This window comes from Hyperolius riggenbachi, chromosome 2 (genome assembly GCF_040937935.1).
Source record: "Hyperolius riggenbachi isolate aHypRig1 chromosome 2, aHypRig1.pri, whole genome shotgun sequence".
NCBI classification, from domain to species: domain Eukaryota; kingdom Metazoa; phylum Chordata; class Amphibia; order Anura; family Hyperoliidae; genus Hyperolius; species Hyperolius riggenbachi.
Genome location: NC_090647.1, coordinates 481,750,468 through 481,768,681, shown reverse-complemented (window position 1 = coordinate 481,768,681; position 18,214 = coordinate 481,750,468). Strand labels below are relative to the sequence as shown.

At 44.7% G+C, this 18,214-nt stretch overlaps 1 protein-coding gene across 1 annotated transcript in view; it reads left to right on the top strand.

The window, feature by feature from the left end:
* The first annotated feature begins 206 nt into the window (after window positions 1–206).
* The window catches only part of ADORA2B (adenosine A2b receptor), a 137,293-nt gene continuing 119,285 nt past the window's right edge, over window positions 207–18,214 (top strand). The window contains exon 1 of the mRNA XM_068266010.1: window positions 207–1,191. Coding sequence (XP_068122111.1) covers window positions 866–1,191 — 326 coding nt within the window. The 5' untranslated portion in view covers window positions 207–865. The remainder of the gene's footprint in view (window positions 1,192–18,214) is intronic.

Sequence of the window (18,214 nt, the reverse complement as noted above, 5' to 3'; positions counted from 1 at the left end):
CAGCGCTCTGTTCTCTGCAGGGAAATACAATGAGGGGTAATTGGTGTGATTGTGGGAGGTGGAGGGAAGGTCCTATGCAAACTGTCGGGGTAGCAGCGCCCTATAGGAGAGGCATATAGTACGGGGAGGGGAGGAGCGCTAACATCAGCGAACATCCACTGACGCGTTTCCTAAAACTCCGCTGCCTATACTGTATAATAAGAGCCCCCATGTGTACGGGCTGCAGCTGAGCAGTGGCAGGAGAGCAGCCATCGGGATCTACACATCAGCAGCTGCAGGCAAACTTTCAGCACGGAGCGGGCTGGACGGGCTTCCCATTGACAAGCGAGGAGCCGCTGTGGAGGTGTCAGCGTGTGGATAGGGCTCCGGAATCCTGGCAAAACTTTTTGTGACTCCTCGGCTCGATGAGGTTCCCGGGCTTGTGCCAAGTGTGGTCCCTCGCCTCTCTGATGTCCAGGCAGCGGTGTGCCAGCGCCGAGCCTTCCTGAAGTAGGGGTGGCAAAGTGGGCACAGCTGGCAGGACAATCCTGTCGCTTCCCCCGGGGGTCCTTCCTGAGAGATGTGAAGAAGGTGTAGATTGCTGGATCAATGAAGTGACATGGTGCTAATAGTCAAGTGTCTGGAGGGTCCCCTGTGAGACTGAGCGTATCATGGGATCACCAGTGACTAGCTAATACTCTAAGTGGTGACAGCAGGCACCCCTATATCTGATCTATATATAAGCTGTTCTCTGATAAGATCACCTGCTTACTTGCTTTCTAGGAGTTACTGAACAGGAATAGAAGGGGACCCACATTCCCTCCACTCCCCCATCACAGATGCCTATAACTGTCTCCTTGTGTGATTTTCCCAACCAGCAGTGGAAATGACTATAAGTCCAGTGTACATTGTTCTGGAGGTGATCATCGCTGTCCTGTCCATCGTGGGGAACGTGCTGGTCTGTTGGGCAGTGGCCATTAACAGCACCCTGAAAAATGCCACCAACTATTTCCTGGTGTCCCTGGCAGTGGCTGATATAGCTGTGGGACTGCTTGCGATTCCCTTTGCCATCACTATCAGCATCGGCTTACAGACTGATTTCCACAGCTGCCTGTTCTTTGCCTGCTTTGTGCTGGTGCTGACCCAAAGCTCCATTTTCAGCCTCCTGGCTGTGGCTATAGACAGGTACCTGGCCATCAAGATCCCACTCAGGTAAGAGACACTTGTGGAGGCGCCTGGAGGGGGACAGTCATCTCCTGAGTCATAGCTACCTATAATGCTTTCCATTCACACAGGCGGTCCCTGGTTTTCATTAAGGACTTAAATGTACCATGAACCTCTCACTCCTGTTTTTTTATATTCTATGAGGGATCATAAGCCTCCAAGTTGAAGAAGGTCATTTCATGTAAAAAAAAAAAATAATTGCTCAGTTACCAGTTTAATGCATGTATAATGGATATATATTGCCCTGGGCACCTTACTAGCAATGTTCATATCAAGCTCCGTTGACAGTTATAACAACACATTCTTCTTAGATGAAAATATTAAAAGCTATGTCAAAGTTCTAAAATGGTATCCCGATAAATTAGGACTTTTTACATGTGATTTGCTAATAACACTTATGCTTGTGTTATGTCAATTATAGATCATTTTTATTGATACAAAAATATCACAATACAATTAAAGTACAAATACCAACCAAAACAACAACAACAAAAAGGCAAAAATACTCTCAATGGGAACCACCCCCACCAGCAACCTCATGCTTTTCATATTCTTCTGTGATCATAAATTCAATCCATCCCATCCATTTTGTACAAAAACTCTCCCACCTAGCCAATTGCAGGGCATTTTTTTTTACTTCTGCATCTTTTATTGTCAGCACCTTTTTACCCAATCAAAGAGTGATGGAGGACTGGGCGTCATGCTTGTGTTATGCGCACAGGTATTGCGTGGGTTTGTTGTAGAATTAGATCTTTGCAATGTTATCGTTGACAGAACACGTGTATGTAGTTCTGAAGAGAATGGTGTACTTCATTATAAGCACCAAATGCGAAGGCTTTGGCAACATTACAGCTAGCTATACACAGGTTGAATGTATTGTTCTTCAAATTGATTGGCTTGTTTGATAAAATGATCGCCTGTCTATTGAAAACAAATTGACCGCCGTTCCACACGTGGCAAATGATGCGTTGGATTGTGTAGTAGTAATTCATAGGAGAAAGTAAGGTATGGGTATGTAGACATACGTAAAAATATGATCAAACCAGGAGCCGATCAACACCTGTCAAATACTTGTACAATCAATGAAAAGCTTCCAACCTGATACATCGACCTTTTTTTTTTTTTTTTTTTTTTTTTTTTTTTTCCCACTCCATATTGATCACTTTTGGATGATGACGTTTAAAATTGATCTAATGATATAATCGAGTGGATTGCTTAATTGGATGGAGAAATTGACCAAGGTATGGTTCGCTTTCTCACATATGGCCATATGTGTCAAATATGCGATAAGATGGGTTGTAATACTCACCCCTATAACATAGGTAGTGCTCGATCCTGAACGGCCAGTGCAAAAGGCAACACAAAGGAGCGATGACCCGCACAATGCCTTAAACACAATTCTTTATTATGGTGTGTCCAATAAAATGACCTCCAATTACAGGTGGCTAAGATGTTTTGGTCTGAAATGTGTGTAAGGCATTGTACAGATCAGGCTTTCTCAACCAGGGTTCCCTGGAACCCCAGGGTTCCTTGCGCACTCTGCAGGGGTTCCTTGGCATTTTTCCCTATCTTGGGGGAAGCATAATTGAGCACATTATAATAGGTGGTACTGTAACAAGAAGCACTAAATTGGGGGCTCAGGAGACAGTATAATGAGTGGCAGTGTAATAGGGAGTAGTGAAATAAACAGATACACATACTTTTAAAGATCATGCCGCCTGCAAAATAAATGCAGGGGTTCCTCGAGATCAAAAAATTGTTTGCAGGGGTTCCTCGAGATCCAAAAGTTATTGGCAGGGTTCCTCCAAGGTAAAATGGTTGAGAAAAGCTGGTCCAGATTATCTCTCCTTCATATGTGTCAAATGCTGCATAACACACCTGCCAATACCAGTTTGAGTCAGTCTTGGGGCTGGTGCACACCAAGAGGGCTTTTGAGTGCTGGTCTACTGTATCCGTATGAGGGTGTTCCACAGCTGCATTGTGGTGTTTGTTTGTTTATTTATTTTAATTTTTTTTTCTCATTTGTAAACCCACAGCTTTTTTTTTCTTTTTTCTTGCAATTCAGCTGGAGTGAAAAGTGCAAATCGCTTATTCATTGATTTGATAATCGCTTTACTTGCATTTGCGATTTTTTGGTCTGCACTACCCCTTTAGTTGCATACACACATCCAGTTATGATTGACCAATTTTACCAGTTTCATCTACAATGATCATTACTTACCTACACAAACTGTTTATAGCAATGGTCCTCAAACTAAGGCCCGCAGGCCGAATGTGGCCCCCTGAGGCTTTTTTACCGGCCCCCCGCACACAAATTGTATTACTTATAGATGCGGTCAGCTACATCTTTAAATATTGGTGGTCCGCATATAGAATAGTAGTGCTGGCACCACCCATCCACATGGAAGCCAGAAAGCAGTCATTCGCTGGTTTCATCAAATTCCACATTAGGTGATACTGCGGTCCACTGCAGGTTGTCACCTGGGTATGCTTCACTGTCTGGCCCGTAAAGACTTCTACATCATTTTATGTACACTCCGGGCCCCCAAAGCAGTCTGAAGAACCTTGATCCGGCCCGCGACCCAAAATGTTTGGGGACCCCTGGTTTATAGTATTGAAAATCTGTTGGCCCTCTTACTGCATGGACAGCACGGTGGAATAATGGTTAGTGCTCTCGCCTTGCAGCGCTGGGTCCCCGGTTCGTATCCCAGCCAGAGCACTATCTGCATGGAGTTTCTATGTTCTGTCCATATCTGCGTGTATTTCCCACAGGACTCAGATTTCCTCCCACATCCCAAAAACATACAGATAAGTTAATTGGCTTCCCCCTAAATTGGTCCAAGAATACGATACAAACACTACACGATACATACATAGTGATATGATGATAGTGATTAGATTGTGAGCTCTTTGAGGGACAGTTAGTGACATGACTATATACTCTGTATGGCGCTGCGGAAGATGCCAGCGCTATTTAACTACTAAATAATAATAATGGAGGTGGAAAAATTAGTCAGTGATTGGCCAAGTAAAATTGATGTGTATGTAGTATGAGGATTTACTTGCACATTTTGCTCATAGTATGCAATACGGTATCTGTTGTTCTTTATACTACATGGAGGTGGTAAACTTGGTAAGTGATTGGCCAATCGAAATTGAAGGTGTGTACTAGGCTTAAGTTTGGCTCTATATGAGCCACTTTTTCCAGTACAGTTTATCATTTTGATCAGAAATCAGTCGTGTTGCTGACCAGTAAACTTACAATCCGTTTTGATCCATTTTGTTGCTTGTAGGCATGGTCCAGCGTGGTGGTAAATATACCTTAATGAAGCATAGGGTTGATTGCCAGCTGCATAGTTTTGTATTGCACTGAGCTGAGCAACACAGGTAATAGAGCAGCCATGCAAACGATTTTCAAACACATTTTTGTTGAAATCCGATTGAGATTGAATGATGAGATGAGTCGATTTTGCAGCTAAGATCCGTTTGTATAATTGGGCTTTCGTACCTTGTGTTGGCACCTTTGAGAGCCATGTACATACGTGAGATTGCACTCTGTGTGCTATTATCATACAGACACATTGCCTGGCTATCTGCCGACTAGCCTGTTATGTTGTATAAGGGCTGGTGCACACCACAAGAGCTTTTTAAACGCTAGAGATTTTAAAAGCTCTTATTAATGCAATGCTATGGGGGATTTTTACAAAATCGCATCGCTCCAGTGTGAACACACGCATGGGATAACATAAGCAGGAGCTTTTAAAATCACAAAGCGCGCTGAAAAGCTCTTCTGGTGTGCGCCAGCCCTTATTTTTAGGCTAGGTTCACAGTGAGGCGTTAAGATCGTGCGCTACATAGTCTTATAACGCTGCTTACCGCACTGCATGATAAGTCTATGCAACGTTCAGGGCTGTGGAGTCGGTACAAAAATCATCCGACTCCTCAGCTTATGAAAACCAACGACTCCAGGTATCCAAAATGGCTCCGACTCCTCGACTCTGACTCCTTTGTCTAATACTTACCAGGGCTGTGGAGTCGGTACAAAAATCATCCGCCTCCCGACTCCTCAGTTTATAAAACCTCCGACTCAGATTCCAGGTACCCAAAATTGCTCTGAATCCACAGCCCTGGCAACGTTACATCGCTGCTGTTATTGCATGCAGGCGTTACCTCCTTAGCGGTAAACCAGAGTCAGGCTTGGGACGGAAAGCCGCAGTTCATAGTGGTAATCCCGAATTGGATCCATAGGAGGTGTGGAATGTGCAGGGCTACTGCAGAGCTATCTAGCAGTTTTTTTTTTTTTTTTTTGGGGGGGGGGGGGGGGGGTTGGGTCGGGGTCGTCTCAGGGCTGGTGCACACCGAGCGGGTTTTTTTGGCATTTTTACAGCCACTTGCGCCTGTGGATACGCTTGGTTAATGTATCTCAATGGGGTGGTTCACACCAGAGCGGGAGGCGTTTTGCTGAAATGCATACTCCCGGGGTGAGGCATTTTTTGGATTGCGGAGGCGTTTCTGCCCCCAATGTAAAGTATAGGAAAAACACAAGCTGCTCTGAAAAATGGCAGATCAGAGCGGTTTTTCAGGCTTTTTGTTACAGAAGCTGTTCAGTAACAGCTTTACTGTAACAATATATGAAATATGGTACACTGAACTCCGCAGCAGCAATCCGCAAAACGCCTCATAAAAATAAAAAAAAGCGGCTCAAAATCTGGTAGCATTTTGCGGATCTGCTAGCGGGTTTTGGTGTGCCCCAGGCCTAAAAGCTTGAGAAACCTTTGCCCTGCTTTTGGACAATACATTGTCATCCCGCCAGGGAGGTTAACAGATACAGGGAATCATATTTTTCATTGTCTATATGCTTCACTGTACCTACTGTATGCAACGTTAACATAGCAGTAATGTGCGATACGACTTTTTTTGTTGTGTACCTGTTGAACAGAGAACACAATGCAACGTCCCAATGTGAACTTAGCCTAAGGGATGGGAGAGGAAGAGCAGGAGGTGCCCCACTATGGAATCCACAATAGTAGTCACTAGAGATTAACACAACACACTGGGTCACTGATGGAGAAACCAGCGACAACTGGCTACACCTGTACTTGTGGTAGATTTTCACCTGATATGATCGTGAACAATGTATTATTTGCAATGGGAATCTAGCATGTGTACGTAGCTGAACACAAACAATAAAACAAACTGAGTTCCAGTGGTCCAACGCAGAACAAAGACATTGCTGCTGATGCAAATTCTCAGCTGAATACATTCACATTGTGATGTTTCTCTCCAGACCTCCCCCGCCCCCCTGTTTTTGTTTGTTATATAATTAGTCCTCCAATTAACTCTTAGGCCCCTTCCACACTGTGCAAGTTGCTTTGCAACTCAACAGAGACAAAAATTCAGACCACACGTTAGCGTTGTGGTGCAACCACACAGTGAGGCATACGATGCAGTGAAAGTATGCTTCACTGCCACAGTAAACGTATGCATTGCCCTGTATGCTCTGTGTTACTGAGTCGGAACCCCCAGCGCTTCTCCACACTAGATATGAAAAACCCTGTAGTAATATCAGTTCATCGTGCCGTGATATAATGACATTGCCCGTTGTGACGCAATGGACTTGCTGTGAAAGGGCCCTTATCCATCCACTTTCCACATCCCTAATCGCAATCGCTCTAGTGGAATCTGTCCCATCCATTTACATTGGCAGAGCGTTTAGGGAAATCGCTAGCGATTGAAAGTGGGTTCTAGTGGGTTCCAGTTCTTAGAAGTTTGGCTGCTTCTTTCTCACTGATGCAGTAAAGTTCACCTGAACAATTTTAAAGCATTTGTGTTTATTTTAGATACCACTTATAAGCCTATAGATTATTATTCTGCTATCCTTGAACTTCAGGTTCTGTTGTAGCTTTGGTCAGGTATTAAAACGCCTGGAAAATGCTGATTGCCATTATCTGTGTGCCGTGAGCCCAGATTTTAGCATTGGCCTTGAAGGAGTTAATTCACATACATGAAAACGCCAGCTGACTTCCATTCCTGCATTTGCCTTTGTGGTGGCTGCATTGCCATCGCGATAGCAAACATAGATCTGAGTGACAGACACACGATTGTAAACAAACCCCAGTCAGCGTACACAGTGCCATCTGCATCCATGTGTCTTGTGAGCAGCCGCGTGTATGATGAGCATATAATGCAGTAATATACGCGGTAAGGATATGTGAAGGACTTAATAGGCAGGGTAAGGAGGGGGGGGGGGGGGGTCATGGGGGTAATACAAGGTCACAGCTGAGCCCGTTTTTGTCACCAGGCAAGACATTAACTTGATCAGTGCTTGGCGTCGTTTATTTTAGAACCACACGAGATGCTTTATGCAACTCACAGAATTAATGGTAATTCAAATTATACTTGAAAAGCCAAAAACTTATTCCGAATGATATACGCACTGTAAAATCAATTCCTCTCTCATCTTGTACAGACACAGATAATTCGCCAATGTGCTGGCTGTGGCAAATGCGATTAAAGTGTCACTCTTACAAAAAATATCCGTGGAATGAAAAGCAGATCTCTCCCCTCTGACGGTTACTGAATCTTTTCTTTACTTTATGCCTCTTCTAGCATGGCCGTGGTTAGAGGGAACCTTAACTGAGGGGGATATGGATGTTTCCTTTTACACAATACCAGTTGCTTGGCAGTCCTGCTGATCTCTTTGGCTGCAGTAGTGGCTGAATCACACACCTGAAACAAGCATGCAGCTAACCAAGTCTGATTTCAGTCAGAGCACCTGATCTGCATGCTTGTTGAGGGGCTGTGGCTAAACGTATTAGAGACACAGGATCAGCAGGAGAGCCAGGCAACTACAATTATTTTAAGAGGGAAAATCTATATCCTTCTCAGTTTAGTTCCCCTTTAAGGACCCTGCCTCTGACACAGGAGACCTGGGTTTGAATCTTGGCTCCTCCTGTTCAGTAAGCCAGCACCTATTTAGTAAGGAGACCTTGGGCAAGGCTCCCTAACACTGCTACTGCCTACTGAGCGCGTCCTATTGGCTGCAGCTCTGGGGTTTTGAGTCCGCCAGGAAAAAGTGCAATATAAATATTCTGTGTCTTGTCTGGCTATGAGTTGATGGATCCTGCCCTCTGATAGCCGTCTATCCAGGGATACTGAGTGGGCAGTGGTACTGTCACTCAAAGCTGCTCTCCTTGTATTCCCATAGCATTGCTTACCAGAAAGGGTGGGACAAGGCAGCCATGTTGTAATGTGGAACTGCAGCATCTTTATGGCTGTCATAACATTGCTAGGTGAGACTATATCTGCAAAGTATTAAAGAGGAGGACTGTGGACTAGTAGGAGCATTCCTGGCAGAGATGGATTAATATGTAATGGGACCCTAGGCATGGTAGTAGATTTGGGGCCCCCTTGTGGTCCTTTTGGTAAGCTTGAAGTGGAGAGAGGTCAAAGAAAGTGCCAGGTGGGCCCCTTGTCACCCAGTAGGTCCCAAGCACCTGCCTAGGTTGCTTGGTGGATAATCCAGCTCTGGTTCCTGGGGAGGGGGAAATATGGTTCTCTTCCTGCAGTTGAATTTCACAAAGGATGTTTGAGTTCCACTATGTGTTTGTCTGTCTGTCTATCTATGATGGAAAGTACTGCTCCGCTTATCAGAATGTAACTCTCTGCTTCTCAAGCCTCCATTTGACCTCACCTGCCCATCTTTGATTAAATTTGCTTTTAATTTGAGTGGAGCATTATCCATTCCGTTTATTTGATACTTATAAAGTACCAGTGTATTCCACTGCTGGTGCTTCCATAGGGTCAGACTGGGCAATTGCCCAGGGCCCCCACCTCCTCAGGGCCCCACAAGTCAGGAGCTATAATCACAAGTTTACAATCAGTACAGTATGAATATGTAAGGGGCCCAACATTTTATTTTTGCCGAGAGCCCCATTTTACCCATTATTATTTAGTATTTATATAGCGTCAACCTCTTCCACAACTCTTTTACAGGGTGAACACCGTCTTGTCACTAAATATCCCTCAGAGGAGCTCACAATCTAATTCATGCCACAGTTATGTAGTCTAGGGCCATTTAACTTAACTCTGTGATTTTTGGGATGTGGGAGGAAACTGGAGTGCCCAGAGGAAACCCACACAGACATGGGGAGAACATACAAACTTCTGGCTTATGTTACCCTGGCTGCTATTTGAACCAGCACTGCAAGGTGAGAGTGCTATCCACTACGCCACCTTGCTGCCCGTCCCGACCTAAAACCATCACTGTCCATAGTACTAAGGGACGGTTTCCACTGATCCCATTGTTCGGGCCACTACCCCTTCGTTGTGTGGTGTCACACGTGCTACTCTTTCCCCCCCCCCCACCCCACCCACATAGCAACACAGTGCAGTCGTCAGCTACACAACTTGCGCTTGTGCAGCACGGCCCAGCGGTGTCGCATAAGGGGATCAGGTCCTGATTTCTCCCCCCGCCCCGACAAGCGACATCCATCAAAGGTGTGCTTGCATATTTAGTTCCAATTGTTCTTTGTAAATGTAATTGGGAGGTGATTACGCCGGTATACTTGTGCTTTGTTTTTCACAGCTGTTCTAAAGGAGTGGGAGATGCTCGGGCTGGGTGGGAGATGCTCGGGCTGGGTGGGAGATGCTTTGGCCATAATTAGGGGGTTTATATGAATTTGTAAACAGCCATGTAGAAATTAAGAGGGTTCAGAACTCTCCCAGTTTCAGTTGTGCTGAGACTGAGTGAAACTATGGCTATGTGAAAAGCCAAAGAACAGTATCTATGTTGTTGTTTTTTGCTTATTTAAATCAGATATTTTCTGTTCACCTGACTAAATGAGGGGAGGTGGAAGCTAAAGGGAGAGAAAACTGGTACATTGCTGACTCCTACTGAATATTTTTGAAAGATCTGTGTGGTTAAGGTATTCATACATTACACAATGTATATAGGCAGGTAAGCTAGATCCCTCTCTGATCGAATCTGATCAGCTGCCAGTGGGACCCGGAGAGGACCGGAGTTGTGACGACACTGACAAGGAACCAAAATGACATCTAGCGGCTGGAAGAAGCCCCAGGTAAGTGCAACTATATTTAGGCTTTCATCCTGTGAGTCCTTTAAGTCATTTATACGCTACTACAATTATTTTATGCTTATCATACAATGGGGTGTTGTGTGAAATTTTCCAATCCCTGCAATCAACTCGCATTGCTCTGTCTGCATCCAAGGAATGCTGTGGATATAAGATGCTTATATAATCAGATAGGCCACGCCCACAAATATGATAGATTTTACACAGAGATAAGTTTATCTTTCACTGACGTGCAGGAACTATGTGCTGTAAAGTGTGCTGACTGTATCTCGACAGATCAGGAAGTTGCCATTGCTGACATTGATCTAAAAAATGCTGCTTACCTGGTTGTGTATTGATCCTCTGCATTAAATACTTCCTGAGCCAATGACATGGAAAGAGTATGTAGATCAGATGATTTCACCATTCAGACCTGTACCTACATCAGCTGTGTGTGTTTGTTACAGGTGTGTGACTGAGACTGCTGAAGCCAGGAGATCCGTGTGATATCTATGCAATGCGTAGAATCGGCAATGGAAGCTTTCATAGTCTCAGTAAAAGTCTGAAGAGTGTATTTCCTCTAACATTGCACTTGGCTCACTCTCACCTGCACATTTCCACATAGAACTGTCTGCCTGGCTGTTGGCTCATAGAACAGCCTCCCTTCAACAATCTCTGTTTTCACGTGATCTCCATCTCTAGTTACATCACTTATCACACAGCAACTTACAGACTACAAATAACTATTGCATGCCTGTCGCTCCCGATGAGCTCACACTCTAAAGCTGGGCATTGACGGTTCGTTTTATATTATCAATCGAGCCACTGATGGCTCGATTGATAATATTCAACCTGTCCAATCACCGCGGCGGTCGATACCGCGATCGATCCCCGCGGGCGGACTGGTAGAAACGAAACGCTGAAAAGGAAGTGCCCGCAGGGACAAGTGGGGATCGATCTGCACAGACAAGCGGTGACGCGCCGGCATCGAGCAGCTGGCTCTATACCGGCGCATAAACGAACTGTCTATGCCCAGCATAAAGCTGGACATACACTTATAGATTTGCAGCAGATTCGACCATCAGATTTCTGTCAGATACCTGTCAAGTTGAATCTGACAGGAATCTATCTGATGGGTGCTACACACTAGGAACAGATTTCGAATAGATTTCAGAATGAAATGGACCATTAGATCCAATGCAACTCTATGGGCCATCAATCTGCTGCCAGCAGCAGATCGAAACAGATTTCCCATCTTGTCAGATCAAATCAATCGAAATCAGCTGAAAATCGATCGGCTGATTCGCTAGCATCAATTTCCAATTGATTCCATAGAATCGATGGAAGGCTAAAATTGACCAGTGTATGGGCCCCTTATTGCTCATATCATACATATCAGAAAACACCAATTCTGTTAGTTGGGGCACAACCAGACAGACAGAACAGTCAGTTATTTCTCTTTACTGCCTAAAGCAGGTGATTTAGGTGTGCGGCTTGACAGGCGTCTAATTGACACCAATGCCGAGTATTGGTAATCGAGCGCTCAACTCACTGCCCCGGGCACCCGATTACCGATACTGTGATATACTGATTGGTTACATTAAGTATGACTCCGATATATTGATTGGATACTATATAGGTTTATATTACAGTAGCTGATCGGCTACAAATAGTGGGCGCTGAAGAGGGAGGTTAGGTGTAAGCATTAGAAGGGGGAGGTGGGGGTTTAATCTTAGGCTGGATCCAAACTTGTCTATCAGTTTTCTGCGTCAGTTTTTCTGCACGAGGTGTCTGACACTGCTGCATTGCTGTCAGTTGTTTTTCTGCATGTGAAAAATGCATTAAGTGTGTGAACTAGCTCATTGATTAACATTGGTTCTCAGTTTTCCGGTGCAGAAAATGTACAGAAAAGCTGACAAGTGTGGACACTCCCTTAGGCATTAAGTGGGGGATAGGGAGTGGTTCAATTTAGGCATTAGGGTGGGGGATTAGGTTTAGGCATTAGGTGAGGATGTTAGTGTTAGGCACTGGGAGGGGGTTACTTTCAGGCATTAGGTGGGGGATAGGGAGGGGTTTGTGTTTAGGCACTGAGAGGGGGTTAATTTTTAGGCAATTGGGGGAGAGCTGAAACTCTGCATTTCTTATTTGCTCTAAAAGATTATTTATAGACTTAAACCTAATATCCTGAACAAAATTGTAGCAGGACAGCATTTAAAAAGTTAAACACAGCACTTTATACTCCAGTGTTTTTCTGGTCCACATCTGAAGAGGTGATGACATTGTCTCTTGTTTACATTCCTCTGTTGCTACATTTCTAGCTGTGCATCACGTAGCGCCTAACTTGACGTAATGTTATTACGGCTATATCGGCACAGGCGGAATTCCTACTGAAATCTCTGTAAATTGGAGTGCCTGCTAGATAGTCAGTATGGGAATATATTTGTTATATTCTTGTACGTTGCCTAGCGAGTGGATAGTCGTCTATCAGCTTCTCCCCACACCCAGGTGACCGCCGCCGAGATAACACAAACGCCCAGGCCAGAACTGGAAGAGTATTGTGGAATGAAATGGTCTCATCTCAGCAGAGATGGATTAAGACAAGATGGTGTCCTTAGTAAGGTTGAAGCTTATGGCTGGATAGTGTACTAAGGGCTCTGCCTCTGACACAGGAGACCTGGGTTCTAATCTCTGCTTTTGCTGTTCAGTAAGCCAGCACCTTCTCAGCAAGAATCCCTAACACTGCTAATGTCTATAGAGCGTGTCCTATTTGCTGCAGCTCTGGCGCTTTGAGTGCGCCAGGGAAAAATCGCAATATAAATGTTATGTGTCTTGTCTTTATACTCCTATCGGACACTTGGCACTTGCCTAAGTTGCCTTGTGCGTGATCAGGCTCTCGCTACAGATCCGATATGTAAGAGCTGGCAGGGTGCAGAGACGGTGGATCTAGTTTTTTATGCACAGTGTTTGGGCTGCAGTAGGAAAGTGTTGATAAATAGGTGAGTGTGTGCATGTGGTCTCATCTCTATTCAAGTGAGAAAAGTCAGTTCTTTATCATAACCGTATTATAGAAGTGTTTATAAGTACACTTTTCTCTTGTAAGTACCATTCAAACTCGCACTACAACACACAGCCATTATACGCTGGCTCTGGCAAGCTTTCAGGTCAGACTGGCATGGTAAACATAGCTGCAATAACTCATATAGGCCAGTCCGTCCTGCTGCTCCAGGCCCCGCACTGCTATGTTGATGCCGGAGGTTCCAGTTATTCTTTATGCAGCTAAGTACTTCTCCAGGGACAGCTGTCTGCATTGGGGATTTCTGATGGATGGAAACAGCCCACTGACTAAATACTTTTCTTCTGGTATTTTTTTTTTTTCTTCATTTTCTTTCTGCCTGTTTCCCATCTCTTTTTTAATTTTTTATTTTTTTTACCCCCAACAAGTTTGCAGCATTTTTGTTTTGTTCCTCGATGAATAGAACAATAGATTCTTTATGGGATGGAAATTCTAACTTTGTGTCCTCAAAGCTAAAATCCATTTTTTTTTTTCACCAGACAGACGCTGTGCCCTGCAGACTGAGCCAAATACACGAGGCCTGGTCTCCTGAAATCCAGCACAGGCATGGATTGCCTGATTGCGGATACGTGTACTTGCTGGTTGCTTGAGCAATAGGATGAAAAAGCACAAACCTCCCCATCCCGTGCAGCAGAAAATATAATGTATAGATAGGAGCGGCTGGGCACATTCAGTAAAAAAACCTTTATTCGTATAAAGTTAAAATGTTGACATCCACAGCAACAGAGTAGCAGGAGAGAGAGGGATCAGCATGAGACGAGGTCAACAGCTGTTTCGCACCCCACAGATGGGTGCTTCGTCAGGACCCATCCCGTGCAGCAGAAAATACTTACCGAGCCACCAGACACTGTCTTCTACCTTTTCTGTAGCTCCTAGCAACTTTCCACCGCCTTCTGTGTACTAATCCCAGCGTGTCATCTGACTCGCATGGGGTCACGTGACATGCCGGGAGCGGTGCATGGATGCCGGAAGGCAGAAGAGAGCTGCAGGAAGGGTAGAACAAGAAACCTGGAGGCTCTGTAAGTATGTTCTGCTCTGTAAATGCCCAAAGCACTGTCTCCATGCCGGTTAGTTGAGACTTCCGGTTGCCTGAGTTCCGGATTATGGGGACTTTCCTGTTTAAAAAACAAACAAAAAATAATAAAATACTTACTGCAGTAGATGGAAGCCTCTGGCTCCTCCCACTGTCAGGCCATTCCAGCACTGAAACCCCCGAAGCACTGTGCCTGCGCTGTAGCACAGACCTTCCTGGGCTTTGGTGGAAAAAGCTGAGCCCAGTCTTGTCCATGTTACTGCGCAGGTGCAAGCTGTCAGCAAGGGTTTTTCCATGGTCTTTCGGGGATGTAGCTTTCCAACATGATGTGGGAAGGCCCTGGATTATCCAGCGGCCTCCATTTTTTTATAGGGAAATGCCCATTTGGGGCTGTGTTGTGTGTGTGTGTGGTTTTTTTTTTTTTGTTTGTTTTTTGCTACTGGTGTCCTTTAATCCCTACCACATCCATTGTCTAATTTCAATACCATAAAGGTAGCCATACACTATGCAATTATTATTCCCAATTAGACGTAAAAGTGGATATAAAGTGAACCCAAGGTAAGAGTGTTATGGAGGCTGCCATATATATTTCCTTTTAAGCTACACCAGTTGCCTGGCTGTCCTGCTGATCCTCTGCCTCTACCACTTTTTTATTCATAGGCCCTGAACAAGCATATGCTGCAGAACAACAAGATTAGCTGCATGCTTGTTTCTGGTGTTATTCAGACACTGCCGCAGCCAAATAGACCAGCAGGGTTGCCGAGCTACTGGTATTGGTTAAAAGGAAATAAATATGGCAGCCTCCATATCACTCACCACCTCAGGTTCAAGTAATTACGATCGATATTAAGGTTGAACTGGTAGAGCAGATGCAGCCATGTCAGTGGAGCAATGCTCATTCCTATAGCTGGATCAGCACAAAGCTAGCAGCAGCAGTGGTCCTGTTGACATAGCAGTAGATGTTTGCTAAAAGTCAGTGTGCACAGCGCTATTCGGGTATTAAATCGATTACTGTTCCTTTTTTTTTTTTTTTTTTGGGAATGTGTAGAATTTGCTCAGGTACTTCAGGTGTTCAGGCAGAGACTTGCAGCCCTCTGTCCATAACTCTACGTGACATTGTTGCAACTTGCATCAGGAAACTCAGGATAGTAGTTGTGAGGTGTAAGGACTACTGTGAAATGAAAATGTGATTCAGTTTCCATGTGTTCCTTATGTACTGCTGCTTCCCTGTTTGCTGCTGGTCTGTTCTTCACGCATTGGGGATGTCTGGAAAGCGTTGCTCTGCAGCAGGCTCAGGCAGGCAGTTGTCAGACATCCCCATTCATTATTCTGCTTTACCAGCTGAAAGTAAATGCCGATGGGCTGCTATAAGGAACAGCACGTTATTTCTGTGATGGGAAACAACTGCCAGCTTGTGTGCTTGGCCATTCTGTGTCTGGCTTCCCATCCCTCCTCGGCCTCCTATTTTCCTCCTGGTGTCTCCTTTTTACTTTACATCTTCTTGTCAAGCACAGCTTTATCTATTGAAGCTTGCCAGCTGCATTCATTTACTGAACACTATTGAAAAACAGACCTGTGTTTTTGTTTTTGTTTTCCTTAGATTTGTATTTTTTTTTTCTATACATGTTTATTGCCAGGTATGCAGCACTTTACAGTAATGGCTGTACATATGGGACATTGCTGCTAAAGGTTAAGGCTACTTACACACCAGGACGTTGCGTTTAGGGGACGTTATAGGGCACATAACATGCCCCTAACGCAACGCCTGGTGGTGTTGGAGCAGGTCGCTACCAAGAGCCGCGTTACAAGCAGCTCTTGGTGCGCCTGCTCTGTCGGAGGCGCTGCGGAGACCACGTGAGCGGAGCTCTCCGCATCACGTGGTCCCGCCTGTCAATCAGCGGCCGCTCCAAAGAGTAAACCCTGCAAGTGCAGTGAATGCCAAGTAGCCATGTGCCTGGCTACGTAGCGGCCTCTCCCTGCCTCCTCTCTGCCCCTAAAATAAAAAAACCCCACCCGTACCTAGCATGTGCAAACAGTCTAATGCGGCTTAGCCGCGTATAAAGTACTGCATGCAGTACGTTGTCTTGACGTTGCAGTACGTTGTCTTCACGTGAAGCGTTACTATGTAACGCAACGTGGGCACTGTGAACAGCCCATTGATTTTTCATTGCTGTGCGGTGGGGGTGCGTTACAGGCTGCTCTAACGTGCGCCTGTAACGTCCCACTGTGAAAGCAGCCTAATAAAAATGAAATTCATTCCAGTCCACAGAAAAGCACAAAAAACATTTCTCCAAAGGCATTAAAACGAAGTCCTTAATTTGAGAAAAGGCTGATTCAGGTGATCCTTCCTGATGAGTGGGGCTCACATCACTCGAGCGTTTTGGTAGACTGTCCATGATTTCAGCAGGTGCTGGGGGTGATACAGAAGGCTGGAGTCAAACAGAATAGTACCAAAGCAGAGGATCGGGGTATGTGAGAAGATGTGGAGGGTTTGTATCAAGCGACAGTGGTAGACGAGGTCCACATTAGATGTTAAGGTTAGGAATCGTGATTAAAGTTGGGGGGGGGGGGGGGGGTAGTTGGTGGTAAGTTAGGTTAGTTTCTAGAAAGAAGTTAGGGAGGGGGTGTTTGGGTTAGATATCAGCAAAGGATTAAAGGGGAACTGAAGTAAGAGGTATACGGAGGCTGCCATATTTATTTTCTTTTAATCAATACAAGTTGCTTGGCAGCCCTGCTGGTCTATTTCTCTGCAGTAGTATCTGAATAACACCAGAAACAACCATGCAGCTAGTCTTGTCAGATCTGACTTTAAAGTCTGAAACACCTGATCTGCTGCATGCTTGTTCAGGGGCTATGGCTAATTGTATTAGAGGCAGAGGATCAGCAGGTTTGCCAGGCAACTGGTATTGCTTAAAAGGAAATAAACATGGCAGCCTCCATATACCTCTCTCTTCAGTTCCCCTTTAAGGGGAACCCAGGGATGAGAGGTAGATGGAGGCTGAAATTTATTTCCTTCAATGCAAATCATTAGCTTGTATTCAATCCATACATACCACTTACCCCAACTAAACCCAAAATTGAAGTTGGTAAATTCTGAAAGTGAATAAATTGAGTAAGGTAAGTTAAGTATTACTTTTGCAACTGCATTTTCTAATTTAGAATCTTGTATTGTTGTTTACATGCAGCCGTACGCCTATTCAGACAGTTCCAGATTCCCCCCCCCCCACCACCACCTTGCTTTTCCTCTGACCTGTCTGTAAAGTGCAGTCTGAAATTGCCCTTCCTGCTATCTTCAAGGCAGAGGTGGGGCCAGTATAGTGACTGACTAAAGCTCCGCCCATCTCTAATGCCTAGACTTAAAGAGAAACTCCGACCAAGATTTGAACTTTATCCCAATCAGTAGCTGATACCCCCTTTTTACATGAGAAATCTATTCCTTTTTACAAACAGACCATCAGGGGGCGCTGTATGACTGATATTGTGGTGAAACCCCTCCCACAAGAAACTCTGAGTACCGAGGTACTTCTGGCAGTTTCCTGTCTGTGAACCCTGTTACATTGTGGGAAATCGCTGTTTACAGCTGTTTCCAACTGCCAAAACAGCAAGCAGCAGCTACCTCATTTGCCAGCAGTAAAAATGTCACCATGTAATAAATGTCAGAATGTAAATCAGGGATTTAAAATATTTTACAATGGGCAAACACTGACTAAATGATTTATACATAATAATTGTAAAAATGAGGCACTTTTTTATTACATTATTTTCACTGGAGTTCCTCTTTAAGGCTCATACACACATCAGACTATAGTCTTTGGAAAATGAAAGATCACA